This window comes from Suillus fuscotomentosus, assembly GCF_016647785.1.
Source record: "Suillus fuscotomentosus strain FC203 chromosome Unknown F5891scaffold_349, whole genome shotgun sequence".
Classification (NCBI taxonomy): domain Eukaryota; kingdom Fungi; phylum Basidiomycota; class Agaricomycetes; order Boletales; family Suillaceae; genus Suillus; species Suillus fuscotomentosus.
Window position 1 is genome coordinate 1 of NW_024539861.1, and position 14,883 is coordinate 14,883.

The 14,883-nt window shown below is 49.3% G+C and overlaps 3 protein-coding genes across 3 annotated transcripts; 2 read left to right on the forward strand and 1 right to left on the reverse strand.

Annotated features, from left to right (window-relative positions):
• Positions 1-1,017: 1,017 nt before the first annotated feature.
• On the forward strand, positions 1,018-1,800 carry F5891DRAFT_989795 (uncharacterized protein; the record flags this gene model as incomplete). Its single annotated transcript, XM_041378072.1, has 3 exons — positions 1,018-1,528; positions 1,585-1,745; positions 1,795-1,800. 3 exons carry the CDS (start codon positions 1,018-1,020, stop codon positions 1,798-1,800), a joined length of 678 nt encoding a protein of 225 aa, XP_041216354.1.
• A 2,615-nt stretch (positions 1,801-4,415) lies between these two features.
• On the forward strand, positions 4,416-5,994 carry F5891DRAFT_970133 (uncharacterized protein; the record flags this gene model as incomplete). Its single annotated transcript, XM_041376333.1, has 2 exons — positions 4,416-4,786; positions 4,842-5,994. The coding sequence occupies 2 exons, from the start codon at positions 4,416-4,418 to the stop codon at positions 5,992-5,994; spliced, it is 1,524 nt and encodes a 507-aa protein (XP_041216355.1).
• A 5,448-nt stretch (positions 5,995-11,442) lies between these two features.
• On the reverse strand, positions 11,443-12,125 carry F5891DRAFT_970134 (uncharacterized protein; the record flags this gene model as incomplete). Its single annotated transcript, XM_041376334.1, has 2 exons — positions 11,443-11,720; positions 11,771-12,125. Coding segments are annotated over 2 exons (633 nt in total), but the record flags the coding sequence as incomplete, so codon positions are not given.
• Between the last annotated feature and the right edge of the window lie 2,758 nt (positions 12,126-14,883).

The window sequence follows — 14,883 nt, forward strand, 5'->3', positions numbered from 1 at the left end:
ACGTCGTCAAAACGATGGGGCGTTGGGCTAGTGATGCGTTTCAGCTCTATCTTCGCAATCACGCCCAGATTCTCGCGCCTTACTTACAAGACAACCCAGCCATCCAGAATGAATACTTGCGCCTTTCAATGCCGCGCGTACGTTGAACAACGCGTGAGTCCTCGTCCACCTCCTACTATCATGGGAATCCGCGGTTCGCTCGATGCGTCGCCGGACTCCTATCAACTTGGGAGTCGCAGCTCACCTTTCCTTCACAGGGTCAGCAGATCGGGACCGGAAGGCGCTGCGCGCCTTCGCCCAAATAGCTCGGAATCGTCTCTATAGTCGGGTCTTAGTCTTTCATGTATCGAAGTAGTAGTAGCAATGATTATTGTGACCTTATGCATCTACTCGCATCTCAGCGACTCGCAAAGATTGATTATTCTATTACGTAACGAGGAACGAGCGGAGGAATAGAATGTAGTCTTTGCGCAAGCGACGGATGCAGTACGAACTCTTTCTTTCGTACTGCGACGTCCTCGTGTTTTCAGCCTAGTCGTCCTCAACGACTTCGTATCCCATCCTTTTCTTTTCCCCACCCTTCCGCTCCCTTATACCGCGTGGCACCTCTCGCAAGCGATCAACGCCACTTCTCGCACACACCTTCTTCAGTGGTCCGGACTGCACCAAACCACCTGTCATAGGCGTCCTGCGAGGGTTTTGCCCGCCCACCCTCGCAGCTCACCTTTCCTTCACAGGGTCAGCAGATCGGGACCGGAAGGCGCTGCGCGCCTTCGCCCAAATAGCTCGGAATCGTCTCTATAGTCGGGTCTTAGTCTTTCATGTATCGAAGTAGTAGTAGCAATGATTATTGTGACCTTATGCATCTACTCGCATCTCAGCGACTCGCAAAGACTTAAGACTTGGAAACTGGCGATGAAAGTGCACAGCAATAATAAATAACGTACGTAATATCTTCCCACGTCTTTCTCGCACTCAGATAGTTTATGTATATACTATACTTCCTGGCCCGACGGTATGTACCATCGCGTCCATCTCCCTTGGCTCAGGCTACGGCACGACGATTTGTATTGGCGTGTCTTTCCTCAATTCACCCGCAACTTCGTCAAGATGGTCATCGGCTCACCATTGTTGTGCATGGAGGGGAAGCGTCGAGTCACACAATTTATACAGTCATCATTCGTACAATTACTAGTACAATTATTCCAAGACGTACATAGCAGTCACGAGGAGTACATCGTTAAGGACCATTGGGTGAAAGGAAACAGTGATGCTATCTTAAACGAGGTGAAGATGCTAGAAGAAGTGAAGGGTGTCGCCGGTGTTCCGAGACTTGTCGGATACTGGCTCGTTCAGGCAGAGGAAGGTCACCCCGACGAGACACAGAGATATCGCAACAAAATTGAAAACAGCACAGTTGGCGCGTACCGTACACACATCCGTCTCGTCTTGAAACCTCGGGCTCGTCCTTTATACATGTTTCGAAGCAAGAAGGAACTTCTCAGAGTTTTACGCGATATTGTGCTTAGTGAGCTAACTGTGTTGATCACGCGTGCTCTTTATCAGCTAATCCCTCTATTACAGTTCAACAGTGCGCGGTAGAAACACACCAAATTCTGCACAGAGACTGCAGTCTGAATAACATCATGATAGAGGACTGTGAAGGCGGCAGTCGGGGGTCGTTGATAGACTGGGAGTTCGCTTCGCGCATTACATCAGATAATACGTACCCTACTGGCGGAACGGTAAGCGACCTACACTAACTGGAGGGGTGGTATTTTAACATATGTTCAGGGATGATACAGTAGGGATGTAGTGGGGATATCAGGTATATAAAAAATGTGGTGAGATCTCGCGGAATCAATTCGTATCGACGCTATGTGTGCGCACTCCACTTGACCCTTGAAGTGAGTGAGGTAGCGGAGATGTTAGGTGCGGAAAATATGGTTCTGAAGCACGTCACGTACCCCCGCTCACCTTCTCCGAAGTCGTTGCTAAGATCGACGCTTACACCTACGTGCAATGTATGAAGTCCTTACGCGCAAGATGAACGCAGACCCACCCTGCACCCTACTGAAACTACGTGGTTTGTGACGCGCACGCATCCACTATGGAGTCTGTGCAAAGCCGCTCGAGCGCCGACAGACAAACGTGTGAGATGGCGTCTTGCGGTTGATGCTGCATTATGCAGAGTGGTCGTCGGGCCAGAGGATGACGTTTGAGTCCCCGCCGGGTTCTGAAAGAAATCGCGCTGGCGCTTTGACTTGTTAAGAGCAGTATCCACCGACGAGGCGAAAAAAGCTTACCACAACTCGATCTCCTTCTCTTCTTCGAGTGCCGATACTGTATGAGAAAAGCGTCTGTGACATCTAATCAAAGTGAGGAGAAGGTACGGAAGATAGATCGGACTCACCGGGCAGAAAAAGTCTTCTTTCGTTTGGATGAGATAAGAACGACGATCGATGAAGGAGCTCGAGATACTTGGTGGTGCTAGGATAGACGCGGCGTCAAACTAGAAGCAAAGCAAGCAGGTATTGCTCACTTAGACGAACGACACGTGAGAGAAGATATTAGACTTGCCAGGCGAAGAAAAAGGACGTATACTGTTTGGACGATATGAACGATGAAGGAGCCCGAAGCACTTTGTGGTGCTGGGATAGATGCGGTGCCAAGATAAACACAAAGCAAGCAGATATTGCCCACTTAGACGAAAGGTAAACTTCGACGGGTGAAAGACAAAACTTGTGAAGCAACGGCAACCTCACCTGGGACTTGCTGTTGCGCTAAATTGAAAGATGGGAAGAAGGCTGGCATCTAAAAATGTACAATTAGCTGCGTATTATGGCCAGAGAGAGTGACTTACAGTTGACGGATGAGTCCGGGGAAGTAACAGCCCCGACACGGGCTGATGTCCGCGGTTGGAGCGTCGTCAAGGTTGATGAGCCATAAATCGATAAACGACTCATATCAGTAGAAACATGCCTGCGCTAAAATATTCGTCGAAAGGATCGGGGAATATTCCAATGGCATGCTCTTTGAGATCACACGAGATCGTGCTTCCCTTAGTTTGTACATGCTATACGTTTCCCCTAGCACCATATACTGACGAACGAAGGCATACGAATTGAGCTGGACGTGCGAGCGCTATTTGAAAGTCAAGACTTGAGTCCCTCTCTCGCGCATACTCACGACGATCCTGTCACCCTGGACACGACCATACAAACAGTCGTGCCGTGGGGAAGGAAGCGAGCATAACGAGGGACCCCTACAACGACGAACTCGGCAATACAAACCGTCGAGTCCGTGTGCAAGGAAAAGTGAAGGTAAATTAAACGTATGCTAGTGAGGATTAATGGACTTGGAACTTTGGAGATGCAAAGAGCCCAACAATGCCAAATAACTTACCTAATGATTTCATCGTATGTAATAATTTCACACGTGACACGTGACACATGCACTTGGTCAGACTAATCTACTGTGCTACTACTTCCTTGAACTTCGACTTGTTCCCCTGGCGCGACGGTATGTACCATCGCGTCCATCTCCCTTGGCTATGGCACGACGGTTTGTATCGTCGTGTCTTTCCTTCATAAGGATGACGATTAAAACATGACGAAGCTTTCGTCGCCTGGAGCTCGACGGTTTTTACCGTCGAGCTCGGAGTCGTAATGCTCGATGCTCTTTCACTTCGATGATCCTAGTCTTCTTACTCCATGGTTCAACGTCCACGATGGACGTCCTATCATACTATTTATTTACGCTTTACGCCGCACGACTGCGTGTACGGTCATGTGTCGTTTTTCGTCGCCCGCTTACCCCTCCCGACTTCAATCGGTCATCGTCGCGTTCCTTTCTCCCCGTCTTTGCCGTTACATGACAGAACGCTGTACTATACCAATTTAACTTTATTTAAAATTGAAAAACTCATCTCGGCCGTTTGTTGATTCCTCCGCGGTGCATAATGTCGTTAGCGTCGCCCGACCCATTCACCTCCCTACTTGAGTGAAATATTTGTACTGTTATCGTCACTAGCTCCATCTTGTCCTCGGCTTTTTCGATTAAACTTCAGTGGTCCTGATCCACATATTCAGTTTAAATCCCGCGTGTCACCACCCTCTATTGTCGCGTTCCGGTTTCACTTCACACACCAAACTTCATTGTCATCGATCCCTTATAATTCCAAGGATCAATCTGCACTCGTTTTCCACCAACTTGTCGCATTAAAACAGTTTGTACTGTCGCGCACTTTCCTCGCTTTCTACGTCGTCTACCGTATCATTATACGCGTCAATCCATAGCTGCTGCCAAATCTAACTCATCGGTTCATCCGAGCTTACTCTTGTTCGTGCTCTTACCTTCACTATTCACCTGTTTGTACTGATTATCGGTGCTTCACAGGCGACTACCATCATTCCATGAGTTCCCAGGTCGTCCCACGGTGTCATATCGAGTCCCTTCCAGTGGAGTTACTGTCATACATATTCACATTAGCCACACACGACTGTGACTCTGAAGAAGGACGCGCGTTCAGTCCTGAAAGTGTAACTCTACCGACTGTACTGGCGTCCGTGAACTCCCGCTGGAGAAAGCTCGCAATATCTGTCCCGACCTTATGGTCAACACTCAGTATCGATCTCAAGGCGCTCGTCCGATCACATCCCAATCACGTATTCACCTTCCATCAACAACCCTTTGATCAGTTGTCGAGTTTTATCACGCGGTCGAAACATTCCTCGCTGGACATCCTCATCGACGCTCGCGATCCAAAATCGCGTGAATTGATAGGGTAAGACGTTCGCCTTATTTACAGCTCAAGGAAGTCTAAACGTCTCTACCTTCAGGTGCATGTCTCCGTCCTCCACTGAAACCAGCCAACTCTATGCAGACTGTTTGCCCCACCTCTTCGCCTTTTTGTTCCTGCAGATGGACCGATGGCGTTCGCTGGAGGTCATCAGCGATACTTTAAAGCCGCTTTGTGCTGCACTTCGACTTCTCAGCTCGCACAACCCGACTCGAAGTGGTTCAGCAGCTTCGCGCCTTGAGTTCATCAAGCTCAAGCGATCCAACGACTTTTACCACGCCCATGCAGAACAATTCCTCCCTCCTATGGAGCTCGATAGTGTCCCGTTCGCCGTCTTGACTGGCGCGTCTGATCAAGACACCATTGCGCCATGTCACTCCCTCCCGAAACTGCGACACGTGGATATCTTTGGTGTTCCGTTGAACTGGGCAGGTTTCCTTCGTACCCTTGGTGTGGGTCACTGCATTCAGTCATTGGAGCTTTCGTACCACGACAGAACTCTCAGGCCAACGTTTGATCAGTTTTCAGCGATAATCAACGCGTGTCCTCTGCTGCGAAGACTTGTCATTCGGGAATCTGGGCCGGTTCTTTCGCAGCCATATCACCGTCGCGGTGTCGTGTCACTTCCGATGCTTGAGGAGCTTCACTTGGGGTACGTGGGGTACGTCGAGACGGATTCATTGATCGCGCTACTCAGTCGCCTTGACGCCCCAAACCTTGTCGCACTTTCCATCGAGGACGTAAATCCCGTCGTTCCACGAACTATCAGCGAAACCGGCACAAACGTTGAAAATCTCCTCAGCTACTGTGCAACTGGCTTCAGCGAGCACCCGGCAGCCGTCAGCAGAACTAGCATGCTGTTTCCAAAGCTTCAGCGATTGTCGCTCAATAGGGTTCATGCAAGCGTCACTGCATTCAGCATCTTCATGTCTGCTTTCTCCGAGCTGCGTGATCTATCGCTACTTCGCACGCCAAACGCGCTGGCAGCTCTGTTGCTGGATGCGGACGCAACTATACCCCGCCATTCCATCACGTCCATCCTGGTCTCCCCGGTCACACAACCGGAGTTCCTGAAGCTGAAGCAACTTAAGGACGTAGGCCTTGTGTTGACGGGAGACGTTGAAGAGTTAAGTCCTTCCATATCTTACCCAACTATATCAGCGAGTCACTACTATGATTGGGCTGCCTGGTGATCGGGAACGGGCGGGTGATGATTTGTTGAAACATGTATTAGTACATCCCGCAGTGTATTATAGAATATAAGTTTGCGTCTACTATAGAAGTTTTTTTTTTGTACATCGATATGTAGTAGTATATGCTGTCGTCTATCTTGTCCTGCGAAAATGTGATCCGAGTCTGCGTGCGTGGTACGTTGCTGATTTCAAAGAGCTGCATTGAAACAAATTCGTAACGTAGACTGACTTATCTTGTGCTCGCAAGCTACCACTTCGCATCGATAAACGATAAACGATCTTCCCGATCGCGGTATTATTACATAAGCCTGAGTCATTTAGCCAATCCAAGTTACTATACAAGTTTCCTTCATCTTTACCTTCAGTTTCCTTGCACACGGACTCGACGGTTTATACTGCCGAGCTCATCGTCATAGGCGTCCTTCCGCTTTCTTCCTCGTCATGTTCGCTTCCTTCCCTACGGGATGACTGTTTGTACGGTCGTGTCACCGCCTTGAACGTACCGAGTCCTTCGCTACTCCCTGGCTTGACGTCTTTGGCCTTCCCCCTCATCCACACGGTATGATTGCATCTACAGTAGTGTGCAAGTACTCAATGAAGTACTTCTCAAGGAAACTACTTATATGCCTAACTTACAACATCCCTCGTGTCCCCACCTTTCTCTCCCAATTTCGTCACCTTGAACGTTCCGAGTCCTTCGTTACTCCCTGATCGACATCCCCGATGGTCTTCGCCCTTATCCGCACGCCATGACTGTATGTACGGTCGTGTATGTCTGGCTAGGGCTAATGAAGTACTTCTCAGTGGACTGCCTCGATCCGTTCTCGACCATCAGACTTCGCCACTCTACACACTACGCGCGTCTTCGATAGATCCAACCCCATCCTTGTTTGTTGACACAACTCCATTGTCTCGAACTGGCCTCTCACTACTCTAAGCAGCCCTCGCGACCCACCGGGAGCTCTGAAACTGTCATGGAAGCGCGGTTTGGATGATAACGAGACTGACAGGCAGTCGGACAACTAGCCTATTCCAAACATCTTTGCTTCCGTACTTAAATTAAACATCTGGTGGCAATGTACGGAATTCCACCTCAAATATAACACGTCAGTTCATATACAACTCAGTTCTGTCGCTTCCGCGCGTCGTTCGAAATAGGACGATGTTTGTCCCATGGTCCTCCGACCACATTGTTCGGTGTGATAATTCCTGCTACCTCAAGTAGTGGGTCTTAAACCTCACTGCACCCCACTATATTCCGCTTGTGCTGGTCACATACACAGTACGTGCTTCAAGCACGCCTATTGACAGGTTTTTTTTTTTGAGAGAGAGGGCTGACTTCCAATGGAGAGATGCATTTACGCATACCATTCGTTTTGTGTGGGAGTCAGTGAACTTTGAACCCGCGGGCTTCTGGCCTAGCGCTGGCGACCGCTAGTTCTTCGCTAAACAAAGTTGTATTTTGGACAGAAGATATATGGTATATGTATATAATCGTACAGGAGAAGGTTTATGTACTAATGACGCTTTGAAAATGCTGCGCAGCTCGTTCCAACCCATCGTTCAATATCAACGAGAACAACCCGCCCACCACTTTGGTCCATGCCCAAGCAACGCCGTCATGACCTCGAGCTTTTCCTCATCAGGACACTTCTGAATAGAACCTTCTTCATCTGAGCACACATAGAGCACCTCGACGGTGTCGATCGGAATGTTCTTGGGTTCTTCATCGTTGACCGAGCCACCGTTTGGATCGAAACAATGTTTCCAACTAAAATCGTCGATGTTCGCCAGCTTCGCAAGGCCTTCGAAGTATTGTTTTGACGTGACACCCATGTCGTTGCGATCTTCCGGTCTGAACTTCTTCGAAAACCAGATCAGCCATTCCTGAGAAACCGCATATCCATAGTACTGGACATGCGACTGCCTTTTTGGACGGGCAATTTCAAACAGTCGGGATGTGATGGAATGCTTCGGGATCGCGGTCTGGTTGATCATTAGTAAGTAAGTAAATGATGGAAGAGGTGATCTACCATTAGAGTATATTATCAAACAATATCGACAGGAAAGAGGATATGTTCTTGATGGACAGTAAAAATGACGAGTGTGTTGTTCAACGTTGAGAGGCAGACGAGACAGAGTCGAAGGGCTATTTAAGTGATTGGCCTCACTCAACCACATATCACGAAGTTGTGGGCAGGTGTCAATTCATTGTTTAATCTCCACTAATTATACAAATAGAGGCAAGTCAATCACAGCGCGTTTGATATGCCGCATCCGGAGAAACGCGATCAGATTCGTCCAATTGCCTGTGGAAATCAATGGACGATTAATGCACGAACTGGGGGTCCACATTGTTAAGCGTACAGAATGGTTGGGCAATCACTGCAGCCAGTGTTAGAAGGTGCGCAGTTCAACTCGATAGTACAGACCGTCGAGCCGGACAAATGCGGGAATGCAAGTCGGTATACTAGTAGCCACCACTGTGATTAGTGATCACACGAGCATGATCTGAAATCGTTTGGATCTGGGCAATCACTGCAGCCAGTGGTAGAGGGTGTGCAGCATTCGGCTCGCGGGTGACATTTAGGGAAAGTACAAACGACGTGTTCGTGCGATCAATGCCATCTTTAAATTTTTCAACTTCCTACAATTCATCCTCATAATCAATGATCTACGACTGTGAGTACGATATCATGGCATATGCACCGTCGATTCTTGAATGACAGGTTCGGTCTGCCATATTCGATGTGCTCGGCGGCATGTACTGTCGTTTTCATCATCGCCCGTCCCGCGCGCGTCATGGTTTCGTCTCGGCCGATCACAATGTATTCATTCGTTCCAATTTACAGTTAGAAAATCATAACGCTCTGTTTCCGGTCGCACTTGGCGTATGGGAAGTCCTACATATCTTTGCCCCTCATGAAGGGTCACTCTTCAGCTTTACAAGCACTTGTACGTCATCTACAATGAAACTGCGTATAGCGTGGATAGGATCTGTGGCGGTACTGATCGAGTAGCCTCCAACGCACTTTACTTGGGGGGCGCGGACATCGTTGTACATACAGTCATGCCGCGGGGTTGGAAGCGAGGAAGACGATGATGGAGAAGAAAGGTCATCAAGGACTGCGAGCTCAACAGTACAAGCCGTCGGGCTCTGGGCCACGAAAGCCTATCATGTGTCGAACGAAGTGTCCGAAGGAAAAATACGACGATACAAATCATCGTGCCGTAGCCAAGCGAGATGGACGCGATGGTACAAACCGTCGCACCAGGGGAAGGAAGTTGTATTATGAATTGATCTAAGTTATTTAACGAAGTGCAGGAAAGACGATTCTCAAATAATCATTTGACATATGCTAATAGGTCTGCGCAAAAGAGATGAGTTGGAATTATCCAAAGACGTGACTGTACGATCAAAACGTAAACGCTGTCGGCGCAGGGCCCACGCACAGGTGGAGATAACCAGTTTTCCGAAGAAGGCTCGGCCTCGAACATCTGCACCAAATGACACTATTGCGAAGACGTCTATGGTGGACGATGTGTTATGGTTCGATTTGCCGATTTGCCGCAACATATTTTGAAGTCCGGTTCTACACACGATGGTTTGTATTGGCGAGCTGGTCGTTATATCCTAGGGTCCTTCCGCCTTCTTCCTCGTCATGCTCGCTTCCTTCCCTACGGCATGACTGTTTGTACGGTCGTGTCTTCGCTTTTCTCTCCCGATTTCATCGCCCTGAACGTAACCGAGTCTCTTGTTACTCCCTGGTTTGACATCTCCGATGGTCTTCGCCCTTTTCCACACGGCATGACTGTATGTACGGTCGTGTACGTCTAGTCAGGGTTAATGAAGTACTTCTGAGGAGCCTGACTACCTCGAGCCATTCATCGGACTTCGTCACTCTACAGACTACGACCTGCTCCAGTCTCGACCGCCAATTCACGATATTTTCTGAGCACAACGGTTTGTACTGTCGAGCTCACCATCCTCGACCTCAACGATTCTTCGAGCTTCCGGGCGAGACGGTATATACCGTTCGTGCAGCTCTTCAAATCGTCTTGCATATGTTATATCGATATGTTAAACACGCGTGCTTCCTACATCTACATCTACATATATCCTTGCTGTTCTGGGGCGAACGAATAATTCAACTCGGCTCCCTCGTTTTCAGAATATCCTGGATGTTCATCTTCGTCGATCTCCCCGCCTGCTCGAGCTAACTCCATGAGCTTGTCTGCCAATTCTTGGAGCAATCTAATATCGCCTGTTACTTGTCTCTTTGTCTGACCTTCCTTCTCAATACCCGAGTATTCGTCAAACAAAATTCCCATTCGGCGTCTTGACGTCGCAACGCTTGATATCCCAATGCGTGCTCTTATTTCCATCTAGGATGACGCTGTCAATTTCTCCACTGATCTTTCGTTTCTTGTGGTCGATCACGCAGCCAGTGATGTTGTTTTTGTCGTGACTGGCTAGCATATTCTCGTCTGACAATAACGGTTCAGAGCACGGCTCATCAATGAACAGTTGCGTGACTTGTTCCAAATCTGATGATTGTATTCAAGGAGAAGGTCCAATCGGAGATATGTTGTTTTCAGCTTCCACGACGTCATCGCTGTTCTCTGCTGATGCTATCCAGTTTTCACGCTTTGTTCGGGATCACGGACTACAAACAGTGACCTGAGAGAAGATCAACCGGCGCATGACAACAAAATGAAGATGCCTACCACCGTGCCCGACCACAGCGAAGCTCTGGTATGCATGAAAGGATCTTTGCCAGACAGGTCGCTGGCTGTCTGCCGTTACTCCACAAATACAATCTCCTCACAAGTCGGAGAACAATGCTCGAGTCCTCCTTGCCCTCAGGTTGGTCGGCCTTCACCCACTGCAAGGATTCCAGAACACCTCTACCACCAAGTCCAATGCGGGGGAGGTTAAGAGCGTGCGCGAGGGTCTATTTGAGGGTGACTGGTAACTGAACAGGGACGTGACTGTGCGCAATTTTGAAATCGCGGTAGCATAGGGTGAAAACTGTATCTCAAACAGCTTCCACGATTATCGGAACCCTGGTGTCGATAATCTGGCCAGTGTTGAATCACGATGTCAAAGAGGATGCCTAGGGAGCGTTGAAGAGGTAATATCCGAGTTAAGGGCAGCTCAGCTGTACATACAGCTAAGTTATAGGACGGTGGGGGGTATGCAGGACTCAATGACAAATTGTCTTTATTATTTGTTTGCCACTCAGGTACAAATCGTTGAGTCGCGCGCTTTGATGACACTTTGGGAATATGTCTAAGTTTACCGGGGACTACAGTTGTAGAGCACATAGCCAAAAAAAAACATGACAGAATAGGTACAACTACACATCCGAGTCCGTCCAAACTATGCAAGACGTCAGCAGGAGCATGACGGAGGCTGGTTAACAAGGTGCTCTTACCAGGCGCTTTGTTTAACAGAAATTCATAACATGCCACATCCATGTTTTTCATCATCTTCGGGGTAGAGTTATTGAATTTGAGCGACCGCTTCCATTGAGTGGCGGACAACGGCCCATTAGCGTCGTTGGGAGCTGAATCGCGGAAGCGTGAAACGCCTTCGCGAATATGTTCGAGGCGCGTTTCAAACCACTTTTCGCATCGAGCAGACCAAAAACCGACGTTCAAGCCGGACGCAGCCCAGGCCTGTGGTCTGGGCCACCAAGAGACTTTCTCTATACTTCCATCGTCTGAATAATCAAACATGAGCGCTGCTGAGGTCGCGTAGGCTAGAACATACTTTTATCCACGTAATACGTTCCACAAATAAATTCGACTTCTTCCTCCAGCAACGCATCGTCAAAGTAACTTTGATCGTCGCTACACAGCATGAGACCGAATGGGACTGCTTCCCGTGAAATGCCGTCGAGTACCGAAGGTAGGTGATCAACGCCGAGACTGTGCAAAGCCAGCCGCCAAACAAGTCCGCCATGTAGCAACGCAGCCCTCGCGCGTGGTTGATTCATAAACTCGTGGCGGCGCTGCTCGTATACCACGTAATCTGCAAAGACAGCTTTAAAGTGGGGTGGCTTGCGTCCAGGCGAGTACGCGCGAAGTTCGGAGAAAGGGCGCCTGAAGTGAGGTGCGACGGTCATCTTCTGGAGGGTCTTAAACGCCATCCCTCTTTCGATGAGGCAAAGCGCAATGTGCCTGACGTCTGAACCCCAATCGCGCCGGAGGCACATCACAGCTGTGGTGGCCTCAGGGACCGCAAGCTTCCAGACGGTGAGACTTTGAGTCCGAAGCGGCTCAATGATGTAAAACTGCTGCTGGGAAAGCAGAGCGCAGGAGACTCGTATGTTAGAATTTGAGACCGACAAGGAAGGATATGGTCCCAAATCCCAAAGGTCGGGCTGTATATCAGACAACTTGAATTCTGGTAAGGTCACTAGGTATCCTAGGAAGAACATGATGACGCCTTGCCGCTCCTCTGAGACCGTCAAATCTTGGCCTAGATCACCGACGAGCTTGCATGCGTGGACCCATTGCGTCTTGCGAGTCCATTCTTCAAACATGGTGGAACCATGCCGAGGAGTAGTTGTAGATGCGTCGAGTCGATACCCTAAATGGTAACGCAGGACGGAGACAAAGGTCTCAATGCGATCATAGTGTGCGGAGGAGGCGACTTCATGACTGCCGAAGTAACTGCGAATGTCATTCAGGAAGCTCGAGTATGACGGTGGTGGTGGCGGGGGAGCAACGGTGAGAAGCATCGGAGGCATGATGTCGTCGTCGTCCTCTCGATCGTCACCATCGGGAATGCTGTTCGGATCGATGGCTAGACACAAGTCCCACTGGTTTGAAAAGGGATCAAATACCCTGGTGGTGTTGTTGTAGTCTCCCCAGACGTCCTCTATTTGAGCCTTTGTGATATGCGTGCGGAGCAGAAAGCCGTTGTAATCGTCCTGGGGTTGCCATTCAAATACCCAAACTTTGCTGGACTTCCCGGGCAGGCTGTGACTCGCCGCCGAACGTTCACGGCTCTGACGTACCTGCCGTGCAGAGGGAGTCTCCCGCTCCTCCTTCTTCTTGTTTTGCGCTAACCTGCGGGCAAAAAAGGCCTTCCAATCTTCACCATGCTTCTGACCACTGCCTTTGTTGGGAAGGGGAAAGCTGGAGAGATCGAGTTTGGATGTCTGATCGGCAGATACCTCCGGCTGGTGGGGAATCTGATGCTCGGTTGAGCTCCATGTATCGTTGGATATGGGGCCCCATGAATCATTGGCGGACTGAGCGCCTGAGTCATTGGTGGGCTTAACGCCCCATGAATCGTGGCCAGGTTGAGCGCCCCATCCGTTTGTAGACTCAGTACCCCATCCACTTGTAGATTCAGCACCCCACCCATTGGCGGACTGAGCGCCCCATGAATTGTCGGTGGATTGAACGCGGGCGACTTCTTCCTGGGAGGGACGATATCGATCCAGTCGCTTGTCAAAGGGAGATTTCAAGTCAAGGGGCCAGTTGACCCAAATTGGAACACCGTAGTCTTCAAACATGTGCACATCATGCTCCCAATTCCTGGGAGCATGAGCGCTGTCGATAATTACACCAGTACGTGGTACAGCGTCTGTGAGATCTCCGGCGAATGTGTGGGTGAGTTCTGCCACCCATTCGGACGGTATGGGATAATGTGGATCTGTGGTTAAAATAGCGGCCCAGTCTGAGTTCTGACGTTTATGACGCATGATGTAGTATGTGCAGACAGCCGCTATGCCTGACAGTACGATGAGTCGATATATAACAAGTACAGACGACCGAGTCCATACCTAAAAACGCGTCGCGTGATCTGAGGGCCACCTTCTTGGCCGTCTTCGCGTCAACTTGCGACCGTGAGTACCCGAATTCGCTGGGTGGCCGTGCCATCTTTGCCCAAGGAACGTCTATGCCATGGCCTAAACGCTTCTGACACCAAAGCAACTGCTTCTCCAAGTTTTCCCACGCCAGACCGATTTCCGGACGAATTCTATAGCGTTTGTTCGATAAAAGTTCTGTATGCAACGAGTAGAAGGAGTGATTAAGGCAGCTGAATATGGGTCCGTCGAAGACAGGTTGGGATGGGACAAGAGGATACCACGGGCGCGCCTCATACGCCCATTGGGTAGTTAACATCTTCATGTCGCCTTCCTCATCGGGGCGGGACTGATCAGGAATTGTTGCGGGAAGAGAGCATGCTGTGAGTGAGGTGAAAACTTTCCCGGAATCGTGTACGAGAACGTGAAGTTGTTTGGAAGACATGTCAGATAAGGCCGTCGGCTTGCGGCGGGGCGATAAGCAAGATATGCCAGATAGTCTTCGCAGCTTCAAGGGAAGCAAATTAGGCCAACAGTACAAACTGTTGATCAGTGCGAGAAACGCTGGAGGTTGTCGAGGGCCATGAAATAGAAGTCAGTGATCGTGAATTACAACTTACGCTGGTTTCACTGGCAGACTCCAAATGCTTCGGAAACACTACTAGTAGTAGAACAACAGTACGAACAATTGTTCCCTGGAGTGCTGCTGATTCCAGAGGCCAGAAAAGACGATGGGAACGGTGAGAACAGTCAGTAGGCAACAGTACAGACCGTTGCCCCAAGAACAAGACCTAGCAAGATTATTAGACTAAGTAATGCGAACCAACTTTGATTGAATTCCTCTTTTGGAAGCTCGCATTATGACGGCCCAGAGGAGACAATAATAAATTGAATCATTTTTGTATAAAATATCTACATGGTAACCCGAAAGTCGTGTGATGTTCGAAAATCTTAAGAAGAAAGGGAGAAAGGTTTCGGAAACGTTCGCGCGCTCGCGTGGTTTTCGCGTAGCGCCATGTGGTTTTCGTTTAGATACGCTTAGATACGCTTAGATACGCTTAGA